At 43.0% G+C, this 17878-nt stretch overlaps 1 protein-coding gene across 8 annotated transcripts in view; it reads right to left on the bottom strand.

Moving 5' to 3' along the window:
* Positions 1–540: 540 nt before the first annotated feature.
* Positions 541–17878, bottom strand: part of EML4 (EMAP like 4) — a 636979-nt gene continuing 619641 nt past the window's right edge. For all 8 annotated transcript variants that reach the window (XM_069233976.1, XM_069233980.1, XM_069233975.1 and 5 more), the window contains 2 exons: positions 14101–14231; positions 541–3215 (listed from right to left, as the gene is read on the bottom strand). In XM_069233976.1, coding sequence (XP_069090077.1) covers positions 2724–3215; positions 14101–14231 — 623 coding nt within the window. In that variant the 3' untranslated portion in view covers positions 541–2723. The remainder of the gene's footprint in view (positions 3216–14100; positions 14232–17878) is intronic.

Raw genomic sequence — 17878 nt, 5'->3', positions numbered from 1 at the left:
CGTACCTAGCGGCTTCCAGTAGTCTGTTAATGTGACTACCTACTCACATTGTAACACTGACGATGAGCGCCAAAAGAGCCCGATGACTGAAGCTTCCAGAAAAGATGGAAAATTGAGGATGCACTATGTGAATGTTAATTAGAACTGAGGACAATTAAGAGGACAGGTATTCAGTGTCATTTGTGGGAAAAGTGTCTGCCCTGGGGAGATGGACAGACTAAGCAAGGCGCAATGAGGAGATTCTGTGCCAATCTAATTATTAATAATAAGTGCAACTATATACATATCTGTCTGGTAATAGTACGTCTATGTACATATCTACCTGCCTTAAGAAGTCTGCCTAACAGCTAACCCTTGACATCGTCACAGTCTGTAATTTTAATGAAAACATTTCCAGAAATAACTAATCTATCTCAGTCCTCTTAACTTTGGGCTTTAATTAAATAAAAAAGCTTGCCAATCGTGTATTTTTCGATTATAACCAAAAAAGTAATATCCTAACATGAACGAAGTAATGTTGCAGATCACAAATACAGACACTTGCATTTTCATTATTTTATTGTTTTTGTAATCTTCAAAATGTTCTGCCATGAGACAGGAATGCATGATAGGTAGAAATGGCTCAAACATTTTCACATGAAACACTCTTATTCATATTTCATTCACAATTATCTTTCCCCTAAAACATCTACAATTAAACGAGTCCACTCATTTCCATCCATTATCACAGATTTGTGTATCCAATAAACAGTAGTTACCAGCAACCGAAAGCTGTAAGGCTTTTTGCATATTAGTAAAAAACATTAACTACAACACAAGGAAACTGTCACAACCATAAATCTCATTCACATGAAAACCCCAGGTCGACACATGTAGATTTAAAAAAATGAAATGGTATTTTTAACACAAGAACGTAAGATACACTGAAATACCAATTTCCGCACAGTTTGTTGCACCACCCCTATTTACTATACAGCCCGTTTTTTTATTATGTGTAGCCCTACCAAGATTCAATAATTGTGTGTTTTACTGCTACTGTTCAGCAAATCTAGGAGTCAGGCACTACATCTCTTCTCATAATATGCTATATACAGAGCACACGTAAAACAGATGGCTTTTGCATGGAATTCATTTTGCAATTCTTGTGAAGAGAACTACAGTATTTTGAGGTTTTCTAGAACTGATGTAAACAAGATATAGATATATATGTATAAATATATTGGGACTCTATTTACTAAAAGAAAGATCCTATTCTGCGTCAAGGACAACAGGTTTTAGTAAATAGACTCCTCAAAGTCCTTAGGGAAGTCCATTCAACTAGTTATTCTATGAACTGATGGCTAAATACCTGATCTGCTGCAGCATTACTCCTGAGAAAATACTTAAAGGGAATGACAGTTTTGATGCACTTTGGAATGGTGCAATCACGTAAACGCTTGCACACTTAAGACTCAAACTCATCCAACCTTTCTAAACATTTTCACCTACATATTAGCAAAATGCAGCAAGTTTCCAAAAATGTTGTATGCAATCACAATCTCAAGAGAAATATGAAGGAAAACACTTTTATCGACTGTTTTCCTTATTTCACAAAACTGAAACGTGAAAAGTGAAATTGTTGGATAAAATATAAGTACATTGTTTTTTGTTAATAATAAAAATGCCATGCTGTCCCATATTTGGCCAAATACAGCCATGTGAAATTTGGGTTTACAACAGCGACTTAGAAAAATCATGAAAAACAAATGCACAATATGTGCAGCTAAGAAGCTTATATCAGGGTTACTAAAGAAAAAATCGTAATTTCCTAATTTTGGCAAATATAAAAAATATCAATACATCGCATAAATCCCTAGCACCCGTTTTATAGAAAAGACACCATTTCCTATTAGCTTTTGCACGAGGGAATTCACCACGTATGAACAAAATTAGCTTTATAATATCCAGGCCTTTTGTGATAATTCTGTCGAGAGTGCAGAGAAAACGGATGAATTTAGGTTTCGATTACTAAAGTTACAATCCAAAAACCTCTTAACTGGAGCCGCACCCACACAAAACAAATTAATCTTTTTAGCATATGTGCAGTCCATAATTTATCTACAGTCTTTTTTCAAAATGCTTATTGTTGTCAAAAAGAGAAAGAGTTTCCTAAGAATGGTTCTCTAAGAAGGGCATGCAGGGCAAAAGGACCGCCAGCATATGTCCACGAGCCACAACTACTTTAAGAAAATTGCATATGTGTTCATTAAGAAGGCAGTGCCATGGCCGTCCCATCAGTTTTCCTTAGAAAGCAGCAGTAGGCTGCACAAAGGCCGGGCTCACCTGCCACACTGCTATGCACCGACTACCAAGCCACCAAGTTCAGTGGTAAGCTCAGATAGTGCTCTAGTTTGGTGCTGGAAGTTCTCTTTGATATTTTTTTTTTTAAGTGCAATACTACAATTGCCCCACCCTCACCCTTTCCAAACATACAACATACAAACTGACACATGCTGCAGAATAATAAGGAAGCTACAGTTCTGTCCCACTACTGTCGATACCGGCTCGTTCATTTGTCGCTCCGCGTCCTGAAACTGATGTTCAGACAATCACACAAAAACCCCATTAGTCTGAGTGGAATCACCTCTCTCAGCTACTTACGTCTCCCAACTAGAAACCCTCTTCCCATAATGAAAGCAAACACCACTGAGGGGGAACAAGGATAATCCTCCGAGTTCAAAGGGTTAAGACACTGGTGAACTATCCGGCTGCTCTTCGGTATCTTGCTGGCCTTCGGTGAGAGGAGTCAACTCGTCCTGCTCCTCGTTCATCTCATTAAATGGTTCCTGACTGTTTGTTTCAGCTGGGTCTAGGCTGCCAGTTTCTCTTTCCTCTTCCATCTGATCCTCAGGTGTGTCCACAGTCTCCTCCACGTTGTTCTCTAATAGCACCGGAGAACTGGAAATCGCATTTTCGTTATGTGAAATTTCGTTGAAAGACCTAGGGAGTGAGTCTGGTGTTCCTGGCTGCAAAACATTGTCAATGGGAAGGGCATGCACTTTAGTGGTACCGATTTCTAATGAATTGTCATTTTGTGAAAGAGAAACCTTTTCCACCACTCTCCACTGGATGATGCTCATGTCTTTGCCTCCAGTTGAAATCAAATGACTGTCATTGTGACAAAAGCTGACGTTGGTAACATGGCTGCTGTGCGCGCTGTATTTGTGACTTGGGGCCTTGGGAGAAGGAACAAAACACACCAAAAGCAATCAGTACATTTTAAATAGTTATTCTTTACAACATCCAATAAGTTATTTCATATTATCTACTGAACATCATGGTATAAAAGGGTCAGAAGGCATATGTACCATGCAAATTCACAATACTATCAACATTTTTACTGAAGAAAAATAAAATACAAACCGGATTTTATGTCAAGAACAAAAGCTTGCATTATGCTTTACCCAGAAGCAACCTTTACTTAAAAAATACACTTATCAAAATAGGAAAGAAGTCGTCTCCAAGTTTTCACATCCGACTACAGCCAAAGTCATTCCACCTCTATTTTCTTTAAGTCGCTTTCTGTCCTTTGCGCTTCCTTGTCTTTGTTACTGCGCAGCAAGGTAAAGAGTTTTTGGTTTGGATACGAGGGGCAAATGTGAATGATGTTAGGAGGGCCCCCGAATTGCTTATTATCTATTGCTTTGATGAACAGAAAGTACGGGGATATTTTATATTCAGGATGGCCTGAAGCAATATGAGGCAGGTTGAAGCCTCTTTTTCAACTAATTAGACAAGCTAAAACAAGCTTTTTAGGGGCAAGCGCAAAGCGCTCCGTCTCTCTTCTAATCTCTCTTTAGGGGTATTTTAACCACGCCCATGTTACGTCGGTCACTTTCATTGGCTCGTGGGCTTGCCTTTTAAAATCCGCTTGTTTTCATTCGGGAAAGGCATGCATACGTCATGCCTTTTCTGGTGTTTAGCCCTCCTCAAGTGCACCAGTAAACTACTGGAAACATACAAGGCTCTATGTTTTCCATATGGTTTCTGGACTACTTTTTCTATATATTTGGCAGCGCGATCGCACTGTATTTACACAGCACGATCGTGCTTATTTTTGTTTCCTATTTAATGTGGCAAGAAAAGTCCAGTTAGGCGTTTACAACGCTAATAGCTCTACCTCAACGTAATGTGAGACCCGTTGCATTGCAAATGCTTGTTTAAACAGCAAGGAGGCTCTGCATTTGAAATACTACAACAAGAAGGCCCACTCTGAATTACAGCACTCACTTGAAAGTACATACTGGGAAGACAATATCTCCATGATATCGAAAATTAATCTCAGTGGTAGCCCTGGGTCTCTACTAAGGAGTCTACATTTGAAGCATGAGTAAGCCTCAGCCTTACCTCTCGGTTCCAAACCCACAACGGGCTAAAATGAGGTACATACCCTAAAGTTTAACAAGGAAGGCATCCCTCATCAGCTGACTGTGGGACCTCAAGTTCTCAAACTGGTATGGTACATGAAACACAAACTTTGCAAGCTGCTAGTCAGGCAGGTTGAATACTACTGTGAGCTAAGAGGCCCTGACTAACGACTGAGGTTAAAGTGGCATATGCCACAGAGATAGACATTAACATGACTACCCTCCCTTCATATTCCTATAATTCCAAGAAAGTCAGACATGGAATGCTGATCGTGCCAAATTATGCTGTTGAAACATTCTGGTCCACTCGCCAAAATTATGGTACTTGCAAAAGACAGCAGCACATTATCTCTAATGAATGCTTCAAATGGCTTCTTCTGAAGATTGCCCACCAGAGCAGAAGAATCAGTAGCTCAAGCACTATCGTTCAGTGACCTATTTGTGGGAAAAATAGGACATTTGATGGGTTTATGCATGCTTCTTTGAGAATAGACCAACACTTGTCCAAAAGGTTAGGACAAACCATGACCTCAAGGACCAAATTGTCATGTTGAGCTGCTGAGGGCAGGGATGTCAAGGGTGTACCGTGATTTTGAGTGAGGAGGTCTGTGTTGGGGAGCTTCTCGTGAGAAACTAGAGAGTCTGAACAGTGCCATGTACCATGGCTGGTGCGCCTAATTTGGTGCCACTAGCATGAGAGTGAGGGATCTCTGCCTCAGACTCCAAACCATAAAAAGTAGGGGTGGGAGAGATAGAAAAGTGCAGACAAATATCCCTGATCAGTTAATCCATAGTGTATTGTCCATGAACTGTGGGTATGGTAGCAGGGTGGCAAAGGTTGGGCATTTTGCATTTTCTGAGATGAACAAGTCTATTTGTGGGAACCCCAACACCAGAAGTAGGGGAGTAGACACTGGAGGGGAAAGAGTTACCACTCATGGACTTGTTCATGCATCCTGAGGGCAGGTCTGCCAAATTGTAGTCCTCCCCAGGAATGTATTAAATGATCAAGTGTACTCTGTGATGCATCATCCACCACCAAATGCTTTGGGCCACACTGGACAGTTGTATTGAGTGTATGCATCTTGTTTTTGTAAGTAGAACATGGCAGTCGTGTTTCTGTGCATATCAGGACTGTCTTGTAATCTGTTAGAGCATGAAATGTCCAAAGTGAAATCTGTATAGCCAGCAGCTCCAGGTGGCTGATATAGAGGAATTGCTAGGCAGGCATCCACTTCCTCTGAATGATGAAATGGTTCAGATGTGCGTCCCAGCTGGTGAGTGAGGTGTCTGTTGTAGTATCTTGCAGAACTGAGTTTAGGAAGGGCCACCCCTTCAATAGGCTTCTTGTATTCCACCACTGCAAAGATCGATGTGTGCGGCCCCAACTCAACACTAGATAGTCTAGATGACCAGCCGTTACTTGATATCACTGTGCTATTAACACTCCTGTAACAGACGCATGTGCCGTCTGACATGAGGTACTATGGCATATGCAAGATGCCATCATGCTGAGCAGTCGCATCACAGTTCTGACTGTCCCCTGATGATCTGGCTGAAAGAGGCAGCCTGTTTTGGAAGGCTTGTACTTGTGCTGGACTGGGGAATGCCTTCCCCACCTGTGAGTCTAGGTTGGCCCGAGGAATGCCTGCAGCTGAAGGGGTTGGAGGTGGGATTTGGTCAGATTGATGGTGAAATCTAGACCATGTAAGGTCTGGATGGAGGTCTGGGTATGTGCTACACATAGTTGGTGTGTGATGCTCTTGATCAGACAGTCGTCCAGGTAGGGAAACATGTGGAGGCTGCTCTTCTTGAGATGAGCTGCTCCACAGCCAGACATTTGGTATAGACTCTTGGGACTGTAGCAACCCACAATGGAAGTACTATGAACTGGTAATGTCCACTTTCCACAAATGTCCGGTATCTTCGATGCTCTGGGGGGATGTCTATGTGGAACAAGGCTTCCTTCAGATCGAGGGCGGTCACTAAGTCACCTTTCTGGAGTAGTGGTATAACGACTTGCAGAGTAACCATGTGGAAATGCTCTGAGAGAATGTATTTGTTGAGGGGCCTGAGATCGAGGATGGGTCTGAAGGCACTGTATTTTTTGGGGGATAAGAAAGTACAAGGAATAGATCCCTTTTTGGTGTTGTTGCTGCGGAACCAGATCTATGGACCTTTTGGCGAGGAGGGACAGTATCTCCTCCTGAAGTAGTAGCAAATGTTCTGTGGACATTTTGTGTTGTTGAGGAGGAACGTTTGGTGGGGTCTGAGTGAGTTCCAGACAGGATCTCTCCGGTACAAGAACCCAATGGCCGGAAGTGATTTCTGACCAGCACATCAGAAACCATGCTACCTTCCCCCAACAGGTGATATGTTGTTGGGGGGTGCTTTGGTCTTGAGGGTTGGAGAGAATCACTGCTTTAAAGGTGCAGCTCCCTTTGGAGCTGCATCTTTTCCTCTACCCTTACCATTATTGCCCCTATAACCACCCTGTGTTACCCCGGTTGCTGCGTGGGCCTTGTGAAGGTGGAGGAGGTTTCCCTGGTGGAAGTTTTTGCTGGTCCATGGTATTGAGAGCGTCAAAAAGAGCCATGAGGAGTGGTTGCCTGTAGGGTGCCAACATTATAGCCCTATCAGTGTCTTTTATGATCTTTTTCTAGCATCTTGTCAACCTGAGGGCTGAAGAGAAGCTGGCCATCTAAGGAAACATTTAAAAGGTGCTGCTGGACATGGTTTAAAACCCACACGTGCAGCCAGGCATGGTGATGCTACAGGATGCTTGCATTATTGCCACCAGCGGTTGTGTCAGTGCCATCCAGCGCACAACAGATGTTGATAACGGAGATCATTTTTATCTCCGCTACCAATTCTTGTCCGTTCTTGCGGTACTGCTCTGGGAGATGTTGGACGAGGTCCACCATCTGATACCACTGGCCTTGGCCAGTGGGATGAGAGTTGGCATTGCACCAATGTATAGCAGTGCAGTAAGGAAGAAGGAGAGGGTGGAGGCAGTTGAGAGGTAGCCAATGCTCATGCACATCACCACTAGCAGGTGGAGTCACTAGATCCCTTGACTCCAAAAGATTTACTTCAAAGAAAACCAAGTTGTACACATCTGAGTCCAACACTAGACTGCAGAAGTATGCACAACATGTGTCTACAGACACACATGCCACAAACATGTTACGTACCCTGAAAGAACCTGTCCATAGCTTGTAATGGCTAAAAAGGAGAAAAAAAAAAACACATGATCTCCATACTCTTATCATCTAGTGTTGAGCTCGGACACTGCAACTTCTTTTTGTTTGAAGAACTACTCCCACAGTTCATTGTTTTCTGTCTGGCAGGTGATTATTGTAAGTGGAGTGTAGTTTCCAAGAGTGCTGTTTCTTGTGATTTGCAAGTTGAAGGAAAAGAAAAACATCTGTGATCCTCACCAGCTTCCAGAGGCAGGGTGGGCACATATGAATCTACAGCATTACAAGCTACGAACAGATGCAAACAGGTTAAGTAATATCTTCCATTTGCAGCTCGAGGTGTACATGCTCTGCATTGACAGTAAAGCAGTTTCCACAGAAGGGGTGGCCAGTGGGCAAATGATGCAGATGAAGTCCTTAGCACAATTTGACCAATGATTGCTTGTTGACATGCTAGAAAGGAATATCCACACAATAGTGTGTACCAAAGGTGTGTATTGTTGACCAGGTGGCACCTTTGCAGTGGTCGTCTAAAGGGATGTACCAGAGTAAAGCCAAGGTGGCACCCTGTCTCCATGTGGAGTGTACTCTGGTGGGGGCAGTGGGTTCACAGAAGTGTGCGTTTTACCTTAAAATACCTAGCCTGTATGCAATTTACAAGTGATCTCTCAATGTTCAATTTAGATATGGGGTACCCCTTGCAGGGTTTTGCAAAAGCCACAAACAGCTGAGTTGTTTCACAAAAGGTCTAGTTAATATCTAGGGTGTGTAAGGCCCTTTCAGTTTTTGAGTCTGGTTGTGGAAAGAAGACAGCTCAGTGGTCTTATTTAAGTAACAAGTTTGGGAATACCTTGGGAACACATTTGGGGTTGATCCTGTAGACGGCTCTCTCGCTGTGGACCTGAATGGAAGGTTCCTATATTTTCATGGATTAAAGGTCATTAATATGTTAGAGAGTGGCTATTGCTATTAGGAAAGCTACCTTCCATGACATGAACTGCAAGTTACAGGAGCGGAGGGGTTCAAAGGGCAGACCCATGAGCTGTGTGAGGACAATGTTATGATTCCACATGGAAGCAGGAGACATTTTGAGAGAACTCACTCTCTTAAGCCCCTCTATGAAGGCCATCACCACCGGGATTTTGAAAAGGAATGGTATTTTCCACTTTTACATTTAAAATGGAACTGTGCCTAGGTGCGACCACACTGAGGTGCATGCCAGGCTTGCCTTTTAAAAGAACAGGAGGTAGCAAATGATCTCGTACAGAGACTGTAAAGAAGTCTGTTTGTTGTGAGATAACGTAAAGGACAAATCTTTTCATCTGGCTGCATAATATGCATGTGTGGTGGGTTCACCAGCCTCACACAGCATACATTCCTCTGGGAAGTTGAGATAAGTAAACTCTAGGACCTCAGGTGCCAAATTAAGTTCAGATGTTTAGTGTTTGAGTTTACCCTGATGTTAAGTCGGAAGGTACAGCCTCAGTGACAGCCTCTCGTTGGGGGCTGATGGACATCTCTGGCAGCATAGCGTACTTCACTAACAGGTGGTTCTGGCTGAAGACTGCCCAATGCCTTGAACTGATGGGTGGAGGACGCACGTCAGTCCCTGTTGAAGGCACGTGGACTCCCCAGCACTAGGGTTGTCACATCACTTACCTCAACCTCCTGGTGTTCCGTCTAAGCCTGAGAGCCTCCCTCAGGTTTATGCAGGGAAGACAGTGCCTATAAAGACTAACAACATGACCGTCATGTACTACATTCAGAAAGAGAAGGAGAGGGAATCTCCCTCTCCACTGCTGGCTGCACTGGCTCAGAAGAACTGGCATTGGGCAGTCTTCAACCAGAACCACCTGTTAGTGAAGCACTTGCCAGGTGTGGCCAGTGACCTTGTGGACCTGCTCAGAACACGTCCACACGTGAGAGCTCACTTGAGGGAGAGGATCAAGGAAAGATCTGCCAAGCAACAGGCAGTTGCTATTTCACCACTGCAGAGATAGCTGAATATCGGCATTTCAAAACACTAGGGGGGTCATTCTGACCCTGGCGGTAAAATCCGCCAGGGCCAACGAGCGCAGGAGCACCGCCAACAGCCGGTTTTCCGCTGCCCTGGGGAATCATGGGGATTCCGACCCCCATACCGCCATCCTGTTACTGGCGGTTTTGGCCGCCAGGCAGAGGATGGCGGTATGGGGTGTTGTGGGGCCCCTGGGATGGCATGGGCACTGCAGGGGCCCCCGTAACAGGGCCCCACCAAGATTTTCAGTGTCTGCCATGCAGACACTGAAAATCGCGACGGGTGCAGCACCCCTTCCACTCCGCCGGCTCCATTCGGAGCCGGCATCCTCATGGAAGGGTGTTTCCCGCTGGGCTGGCGGGCGGCCTTCTGGAGGTCGCCCGCCAGCCCAGCGGGAAAACCCAGAATACCCGCGGCGGTCTTTTGACCGAGCAGCGGTATTCTGGCGGTCCCAGCCAGGCCGGCGGCTTCCGCCGCCGGCCGGGGTCAGAATGACCCCCTAGATCTTTTCACTAGCCCTCTAGTAGTAAGCATTACTGTGCAAGGCACTCTTTTCGGGTGGGCATATGTGCACTCTCACATGGGGTACTACTACAGTCTACAGGAAAGCCAACCACATTTCTTCTCAGGGTGAAACACAAGCAAACCTCAAAATAAACTGCGTTCAACCCTCTGGTAGCTTGGCACAAAGCAGTCAGTCTTAAATTAGAGGCAATGTAGAGCTTCGAGCAGTAATAAAGTGAAAACAACACAAAAACATCCCATACAGATTTAGAAAAAGAGTAATATTTAATAATTACTTTATCACTGAAACAACAAACATCCAACCAGTAGAATGGGAGATATGGAATTTTAAAGATTTAGATAAAAATAGTGTTTTAAAGTATAAGGGACCGAACGTTATTTGGTTGCGCCAGACCAGGACAACATCCCAAGTTCAGGCTGACGCAGATTGAGCATGGGCAGGGTATAGGGACCAAGATAAGCCCACAGAACAAAGTACCTTAAATCCTGTTTGCAGAGTGTTGTGAGATCACATGTTGGGGATGCGTACAGAGCGGCGGTTCTGATGCACAGCATCAGTTCTGCCCAAGAGACTACAGCTTGGCTGGCAGAGCACCTTCAAACCGACTTCCAAGGGTCCAGGACTGGGGTGGCACCACTTGGGGGCAAGGCTCACAGCGGGCAGAGTCCAGGTGCTGGGGCAAGGTGGCTCAAGCCTATTCTGTCTGGTCAGGAGGCTAGCCAGCTAACCCTTGAAGTCCCTCTGGCGGTCCTGGGTTCATGATCCAGGTCAAGTCCTTGTCACTCAGGCAGTAGGGCAGCAGAGTAGCAGTCCTTCTTGCAGTGAAGCAGCACAGAGGTCCTTCTGAGAACCAGAGGAGTACTGAAGGGTTATCTGAGGGTCCAACATTTTTCCACCCCCAGAGGTGTCTGGAATTTCCTTCCAGCCTGCCCTGACCCCAGTTTGTCTGTGGCACAAAAGACTAATGGGAATTCTCTTTTGAGTATGCTGAGGTAGAGCCTTTGTGATGTGTAAGTATGGTAGGGAACAGCTCCTTCCCCCATCAAGTAAGACATGATCCATCCTGCCAACAGCCATTCCCCTTTTTTCTCCTAGTCTGAAAGGAATACACAAAGACCAACTGCCAGCTACACCTAGTCAAGTGACCCAGGATATAGGCTACAAGCTAAAAAAAATGGTTGGGACAACACAATGGCAACTTCCTAAAAGTGGCATTTTCAGAAGTGTGACTTAAAATTTGACATACCATTAAAGAGTGTTTCAAATTATACTTATTTTTTTAGACACAATACTCAACTTACTTACCTGCTCCCAACTGAAAGTTATCACTTATTAAACATAAGGTAACCCAATTTTATCCTATGGGAGAAGCAGACCTTACAGTAGTGAAAACTAATTCACAAGTTCTCCCTGGACATGTAAACCTTAAAAGAATGCATCCTACTTCTTAATTACACTGTTTTCTGGGCTGTTTAGGGCCTTCTCTAGGGGTGACCAATATGTACTAAAAGGGATGGTTTAGGCCTGGCAAAAGGTTTATTTTGTCAGGTCAAAATGGCTGTTTGAAACTGCGCGCACACACACACTCGTTGCAATGGCAGGACTGAGTTATGTTTAAAAGGCTACTCAAGTGGATGGCGCAATCAGTGCTTCAGGTGCACTGTTAGCTTTTAATTTACAGGCCCTGGGTGTGTGTGTGTGTATGGACGTAAGTAAATTAAATCAGCCAATTGTGTGTAAGCCAATTTCACCATGTTTAACGAAGGGAGCACAAATGCTTTAACACTGGTTAGCAGGGGTAAAGTGTGCAGAGTCCTAAAGCCAAGAAAAATGAATTCAGCAAAAACAGAAGTAAGGCAAAAAGCTTGGAAGAAGACCACCCTAAGGCTGACAGACCTAACACAATGCATGAAGCTATCATCCCCAAGAGTTTTGTTACAGTCCTTACTGTTTGATGACAGCTTGTCTGAAAAGAGGCAGATGTTGGAATTCCAAAACCCTTTGCTCACCGGGGCATGCTCTCCCTGTAACAGTGTTCATGATGGATCTTAGAAAGAGCTTTATTCATTGGGGATGGAGGTGGGAATTTTTGACACTAATAGTAAACCTTAGGCTGAAGAAGGGGCACCAGTGTCTTGGTGTGTACTAGGCATTCTTGGTTGTCAGCCAGCCATCATTGCATCTTATGATGCATCTAGCATCTCTCTCTGCAGTACCTAAGTGTTGTTTTGTAGTTGAAGGCAGCACAGACGTTGCAGGATGTGTTGTCATGGTCAAAGGGATTAGAGACAAAGGTCAAAAACACTGTGCTGGTCCAACCACAGGTATTTGGTGTTGCACCTTAGGCAGAATTGGAAGGATGTACTTTCCATAATCTCCTCTGGGCACTCTCAGACTATTTGACCTGTTTCACCAAAGGTTGTTGATGGTGGTCGCTGCAGGAATTCAGGTTCCTGGAATCAAGTGTTGTCAGAACAAACGTCTCTGAGGAAGTAGAGAAGGTTTTCCAGTTGTCTTCTGAGTTGTAGCTCACAACGTGTCAAAGAGTTTGGCACGCAAAGTCAGCGCAAATACATCTGCATTTGAGCTTTTGCTCAAAGTGTCCGAACCAGATGTTGGAAGAAAACAATTGGATGTGGAGTCCATCTCCTCATGCATTGTGAGGAGTCACAACAGGTCTCATGACTCCGAGCTCTTCTAACAAAATCAAGATGCAACTGCAACACCAACACTAGATGGCAGGAGTAGGCAGAGCAGCTTTAACTACATATGATACAAACAAACACAAGACCCACTACGGTAAGTGATAGCACACCGAAAAGAGAGGTTCGGTCAGGTTAAAATATTAATTCAAACACTATAACAGATTAAACCAAATGATAAATATGAATTAAACACAAGAGACTGGTTTCAAGATGAAAGACTACCTTGTGACCAAACAAGACTTTTGGGTTTCAGAATGGAAAGGCACCATAACACAGTAAGCGTGGTTGCTATTTTTGGATGAGAGTGTGAATGCATTTATTATCACAAAGTAAGGTGGCACATCCGTTATAAGACAAGAACTGAAGATTAAGCTCCAGGAACTGCTTTAATAGGAAGGACACAGGGCTCTCTGTGACTTGCTGGTGATTCCATTTCGCGGATGGACAGCTATAATAGCACAAATTACATGTTTTAATGGAGACTTCCAAGATTCTGCCAATTTTTCCAGACAAAGTAGCCATACATGACATTTCAATTCTAAATCGATAATTAAGAGTAGAACTTCAGTTGCCAACAGTGCATTAAACCTAGACAGTATTTTAGTAAAGGCCACACTCTGGGCATGTGTCAAATCTATCTGGAGAGATAAAAAGGGCTAAACTGTTGGTACCATGAGTTTGATCAATCTTCATTTGCCCACATTTCATTGGATGTTGTGATGAAAACATATTGGATTTTTTTAAACTAAATCTTAAAAGTGGAGGACAAGAAACGGAGGACATTCATTAATCTGGTGCGGCACAGAAGGAAAAAAATTAAACAGAGCATTTAAGTCACAGAATACAAGTCAGCAGAAAGAAGCAAACAGAGCATCAAGTGTCAGAAATGCTGCACACAGGAACAGAGAACAAAACACTATGGGGGTTATTACAACTTTGGAGGAGGTGTTAATCCGTCCCAAAAGTGACGGATATACCACCAGCCGTATTACGAGTTCCATAGGATATAATGGACTCGTAATACGGCTGGTGGTATATCCGTCACTTTTGGGACGGATTAACACCTCCTCCAAAGTTGGAATAACCCCCTATGTTCCTAATTAAAAAATGGTTTATGGGGGGAAAAAAACACAACAAACATTAAGCCACCATTTGGAATCCTGGTAAAGTTAAGATGCAAAAGAAATGTGTACGTTCCTTGGAGATTCAATGACCATTCTTTTCCTAAAAACAAAATCTGATTTACCTTTGGTTTAGAGCATGGATACTGAAATAGATGGACCTTGCAGAAATCGTCAGCTACTGCTATCATTTTTCGGTTGTGGGATCTTACTACAGCATTAATATCGGTCCCGTCTGACCCTTCAGGCCACACTCCTAAGATACAAAAAAACTTATTTAACGCATAGTATGCATAAAAGTATAAATTAAATAACAAGAATACATGAAAAACACACACAATAACTTCAACTTGACCTTACCTTTCCCCATGTCTTCAGAATGCTTTAAGGCACATATAAGCTAAAATGTATACCACAATAAAACTAAAATTAAATAAATTAACATATTATATTCTTGGCCAAGTGGGCTAACTCGTGGTGACTTTCTCCATTTTCTCAACTGCAACAAAGTGTTTGTTACAGATTATGCTGCGATATGAGGGAACAATGAGAAGTCTTGTCTCTAATATCAGTCTTTAGTTCGAACCAAACCACAGAATGGATGCATCCACTGAACCAATGAGCTTCTACAATCAATCTTTCTTAATGTGGTGTCCTCAAATAATAAAGTTCTTGATACAGGAGTAAGGCTTCATCCACTTGCATGACAACCTCGGTAATGTTTTAGTCCGCCATTTGAGGAGCCTTAATGTGGAGAGATGACTGCTGAACATCATAATAGCAACCTTTGCTGTGAAGAGTTGAAGGATGTGCAAGTAGGGGATTATGCAGGGCGTGGCTCTAGGAAAGCTCCTGTGGCCAACCCCCTGCTGCACACAACCATGTGCAGGGAGGTTGACTACATCTGGTGGGTTGGGGCATGATCTGATCACAGGGCAAGCTCAGAGCCCAACACCTATTGTATGTTGGATGCAGGGTCTGGTGTGACATCAGGTCCTGCAGACAGCATACAACCTCCTCTGTGCATGTCCAAAGTCTGTGCATAGTGGGGGCTTGCTATTTCTGGAGGTGTGGGGCAGACCCTGGCAACAGGCTAAGCCCTGTGTCATAACTGTTCAACGGACGACCAAACATCCTGTGCAGTGGAGGGGTTTGATGCTAAATCTATACTAAAATGTTACTATTTTAAAATTAGGAAGCTGTTAAGCGACTGAAAAGATGGGTAGGCTGAGTAAACACATGTAAATGAGATGCGGTACTTGTACAGATGTCTCTTTTCAGCTATTTTTAGCCCTTTTAAAAATACATTATGCCTCAAATTAATAAAAACCATGCCTCTTCTCACATTTTTATCCTGCTGGTGTCATACCGGAATTCACAAATCAGTCCTTATTTACTTCTGCCTGCTTCTCAGGAGATGCTTCAAATTCAACCGCTCCTATTCCAACAAAATGGTGTTCAGGAGTGCCATACTTTTGTCTTGAATACAAAATGGCGGCGGTTTAAATGCTCATTAGAACTTTGGGCTGACGCCGCATTTTATTATTAGGGAGCCAACAGGCTGCTGCTGGTACTGGAAGTACACCTTTCACTCTGAAGATCAGAATGTTTTACTGAAATGGTTGAGGGAGATATTTAAGAACTCATGGAAAATGTGATGTCATTTTAGTTTTCTACAGCACTAACCATAATTTCTTTGACAAAAAGAACAACCTTACTCTTTACTCTCTTCACTTACTGCAGTCTCATCTGTGGGAAATGCTTTCCGTTCTATCAAGATGGCATTCAGGTGTGCCACAGTTGTGTCACAAATACAGAATGCTAGAACTTTAGTTGTTGAGTAGAACACCGTTGCAGAAGAACACCGGGTAATCAACTGACACTGCTCAAGTTAAAGTACATGTTTTCCTTAGAATAACAGACTTTATTCTCACATGGCTGAGGAAGACTGTGTGAACTTATTGAAATAGCTGTCTCGTTTTACCTTGTGTAGCACCTCCCAAAAGCTCATTGCAAAATCATGAGGCAACAGTTCTCTCTCAAACATGGTTTGTCAAATTGCTGCAGAGGGTCAGCATTTATTACAGAATACAATCTAGCACCTTATCAGCATTTCTAAAATGAGTATAATAACAAACAAATGATTTATATTGTGACAAAAATCTGTTATCACCCTTTATATGTGCTATTTTTGAACTTCCTAATCTGTCATTTACTACAATGCATTTCAATGGGGACAATGTCCCCAAGTCCTGCAATGGCTGCACAACATGTCTATGTTGTGGCAGCAAATCAATCGGGGGTCCCTTTAGGACCACCCCACTATTCCATTGGTGCTCACCCTGTCTCTTTTTTAATTCATTTTCAGGATGCAGTGACTGGATCACTGACACAATATCAAAGCAAACAATATCGTTTGACACAAATATGGTGTCACAAATAATATTTACCAAAATATGGTTAACTATACTTATAAATGTAAGTACAAAAATATTGGGAAAAATTGACAAAAATATAGATTTTTTAATACAGAGTTTAAAGTAGTAATTCTTAAATAGTTTAATGTATAAGGAAAATGTCACTTACCCAGTGTACATCTGTTCGTGGCATGGGACGCTGCAGATTCACATGCTTTGCACATCCCGCCATCTAGTGTTGGGCTCGGAGTGTTACAAGTTGTTTTTCTTCGAAGAAGTCTTTTTCGAGTCACGAGATCGAGGGACTCCTCCCCTTTCGGCTCCATTGCGCATGGGCGTCGACTCCATCTTAGATTGTTTTCCCCACAGAGGGTGAGGTAGGAGTTGTGTATTATGGTAATAGTGCCCATGCAATGGAGTAAGTATGTATGTACATAATGTGGTTTAAAGTGATATATTTACAAATTTACAAATGTTCAAGATCAACTTCAAGCGGCTACAGATTCCCGGGGAGGCGGGCGGGTGCATGTGAATCCGCAGCGTCCCATGCCACGAACAGATGTACACTGGGTAAGTGACATTTTCCGTTCTATGGCATGTGTAGCTGCAGATACACATGCTTTGCATAGACTAGTAAGCAGTTATCTCCCCAAAAGCGGTGGTTCAGACTGTAGGAGTTGAAGTTGTTTGGAACAAAGTTCGTAGTACTGCTTATCCTACTGTGGCTTGTTGTGTGGTTAACACGTCCACGCAGTAGTGTTTGGTAAACGTATGAGGCGTAGACCATGTGGCTGCCTTACATATTTCAGTCATTGGAATGTTTCCTAGAAAAGCCATGGTAGCACCTTTCTTTCTAGTTGAGTGTGCCTTTGGTGTTATAGGCAGTTCTCTTTTTGTTTCGAGATAACAGGTTTGAATGCATTTAACTATCCATCTAGCAATGCCTTGTTTGGATATTGGGTTTCCTGTTAGAGGTTTTTGGAAAGCAACGAACAATTGTTTGGTTTTTCAAATTTGTTTTGTTCTGTCAATGTATTACATTAACGCTCTTTTGATGTCTAATGTATGTAGTGCTCTTTCAGCTACAGAATCTGGCTCTGGAAAGAACACTGGTAGTTCCACTGTTTGATTAAAGTGGAACGGTGATATGACTTTTGGTAAGAACTTAGGATTTGTTCGTAAAACTACTTTATGCTTGTGTATTTGAATAAAGGGTTCTTGTATGGTAAATGCTTGTATCTCACTTACTCTTCTTAGAGATGTGATGGCAATTAGAAATGCTACTTTCCATGTTAAGTATTGTATCTCACATGAGTGCATGGGTTCAAACGGTGGACCCATGAGCCGTGTTAAGACAATGTTAAGGTTCCACGAAGGAACTGGTGGCGTCCTTGGTGGGATAATTCTTTTCAGACCCTCCATAAAAGCCTTTATGACTGGGATCCTAAATAGTGATGTTGAATGCGTAATTTGCAGATAAACCGAA

The sequence above is a fragment of the Pleurodeles waltl genome, chromosome 5, assembly GCF_031143425.1.
Source record: "Pleurodeles waltl isolate 20211129_DDA chromosome 5, aPleWal1.hap1.20221129, whole genome shotgun sequence".
Classification (NCBI taxonomy): domain Eukaryota; kingdom Metazoa; phylum Chordata; class Amphibia; order Caudata; family Salamandridae; genus Pleurodeles; species Pleurodeles waltl.
This window is presented reverse-complemented; position numbering and strand designations above follow the sequence as displayed.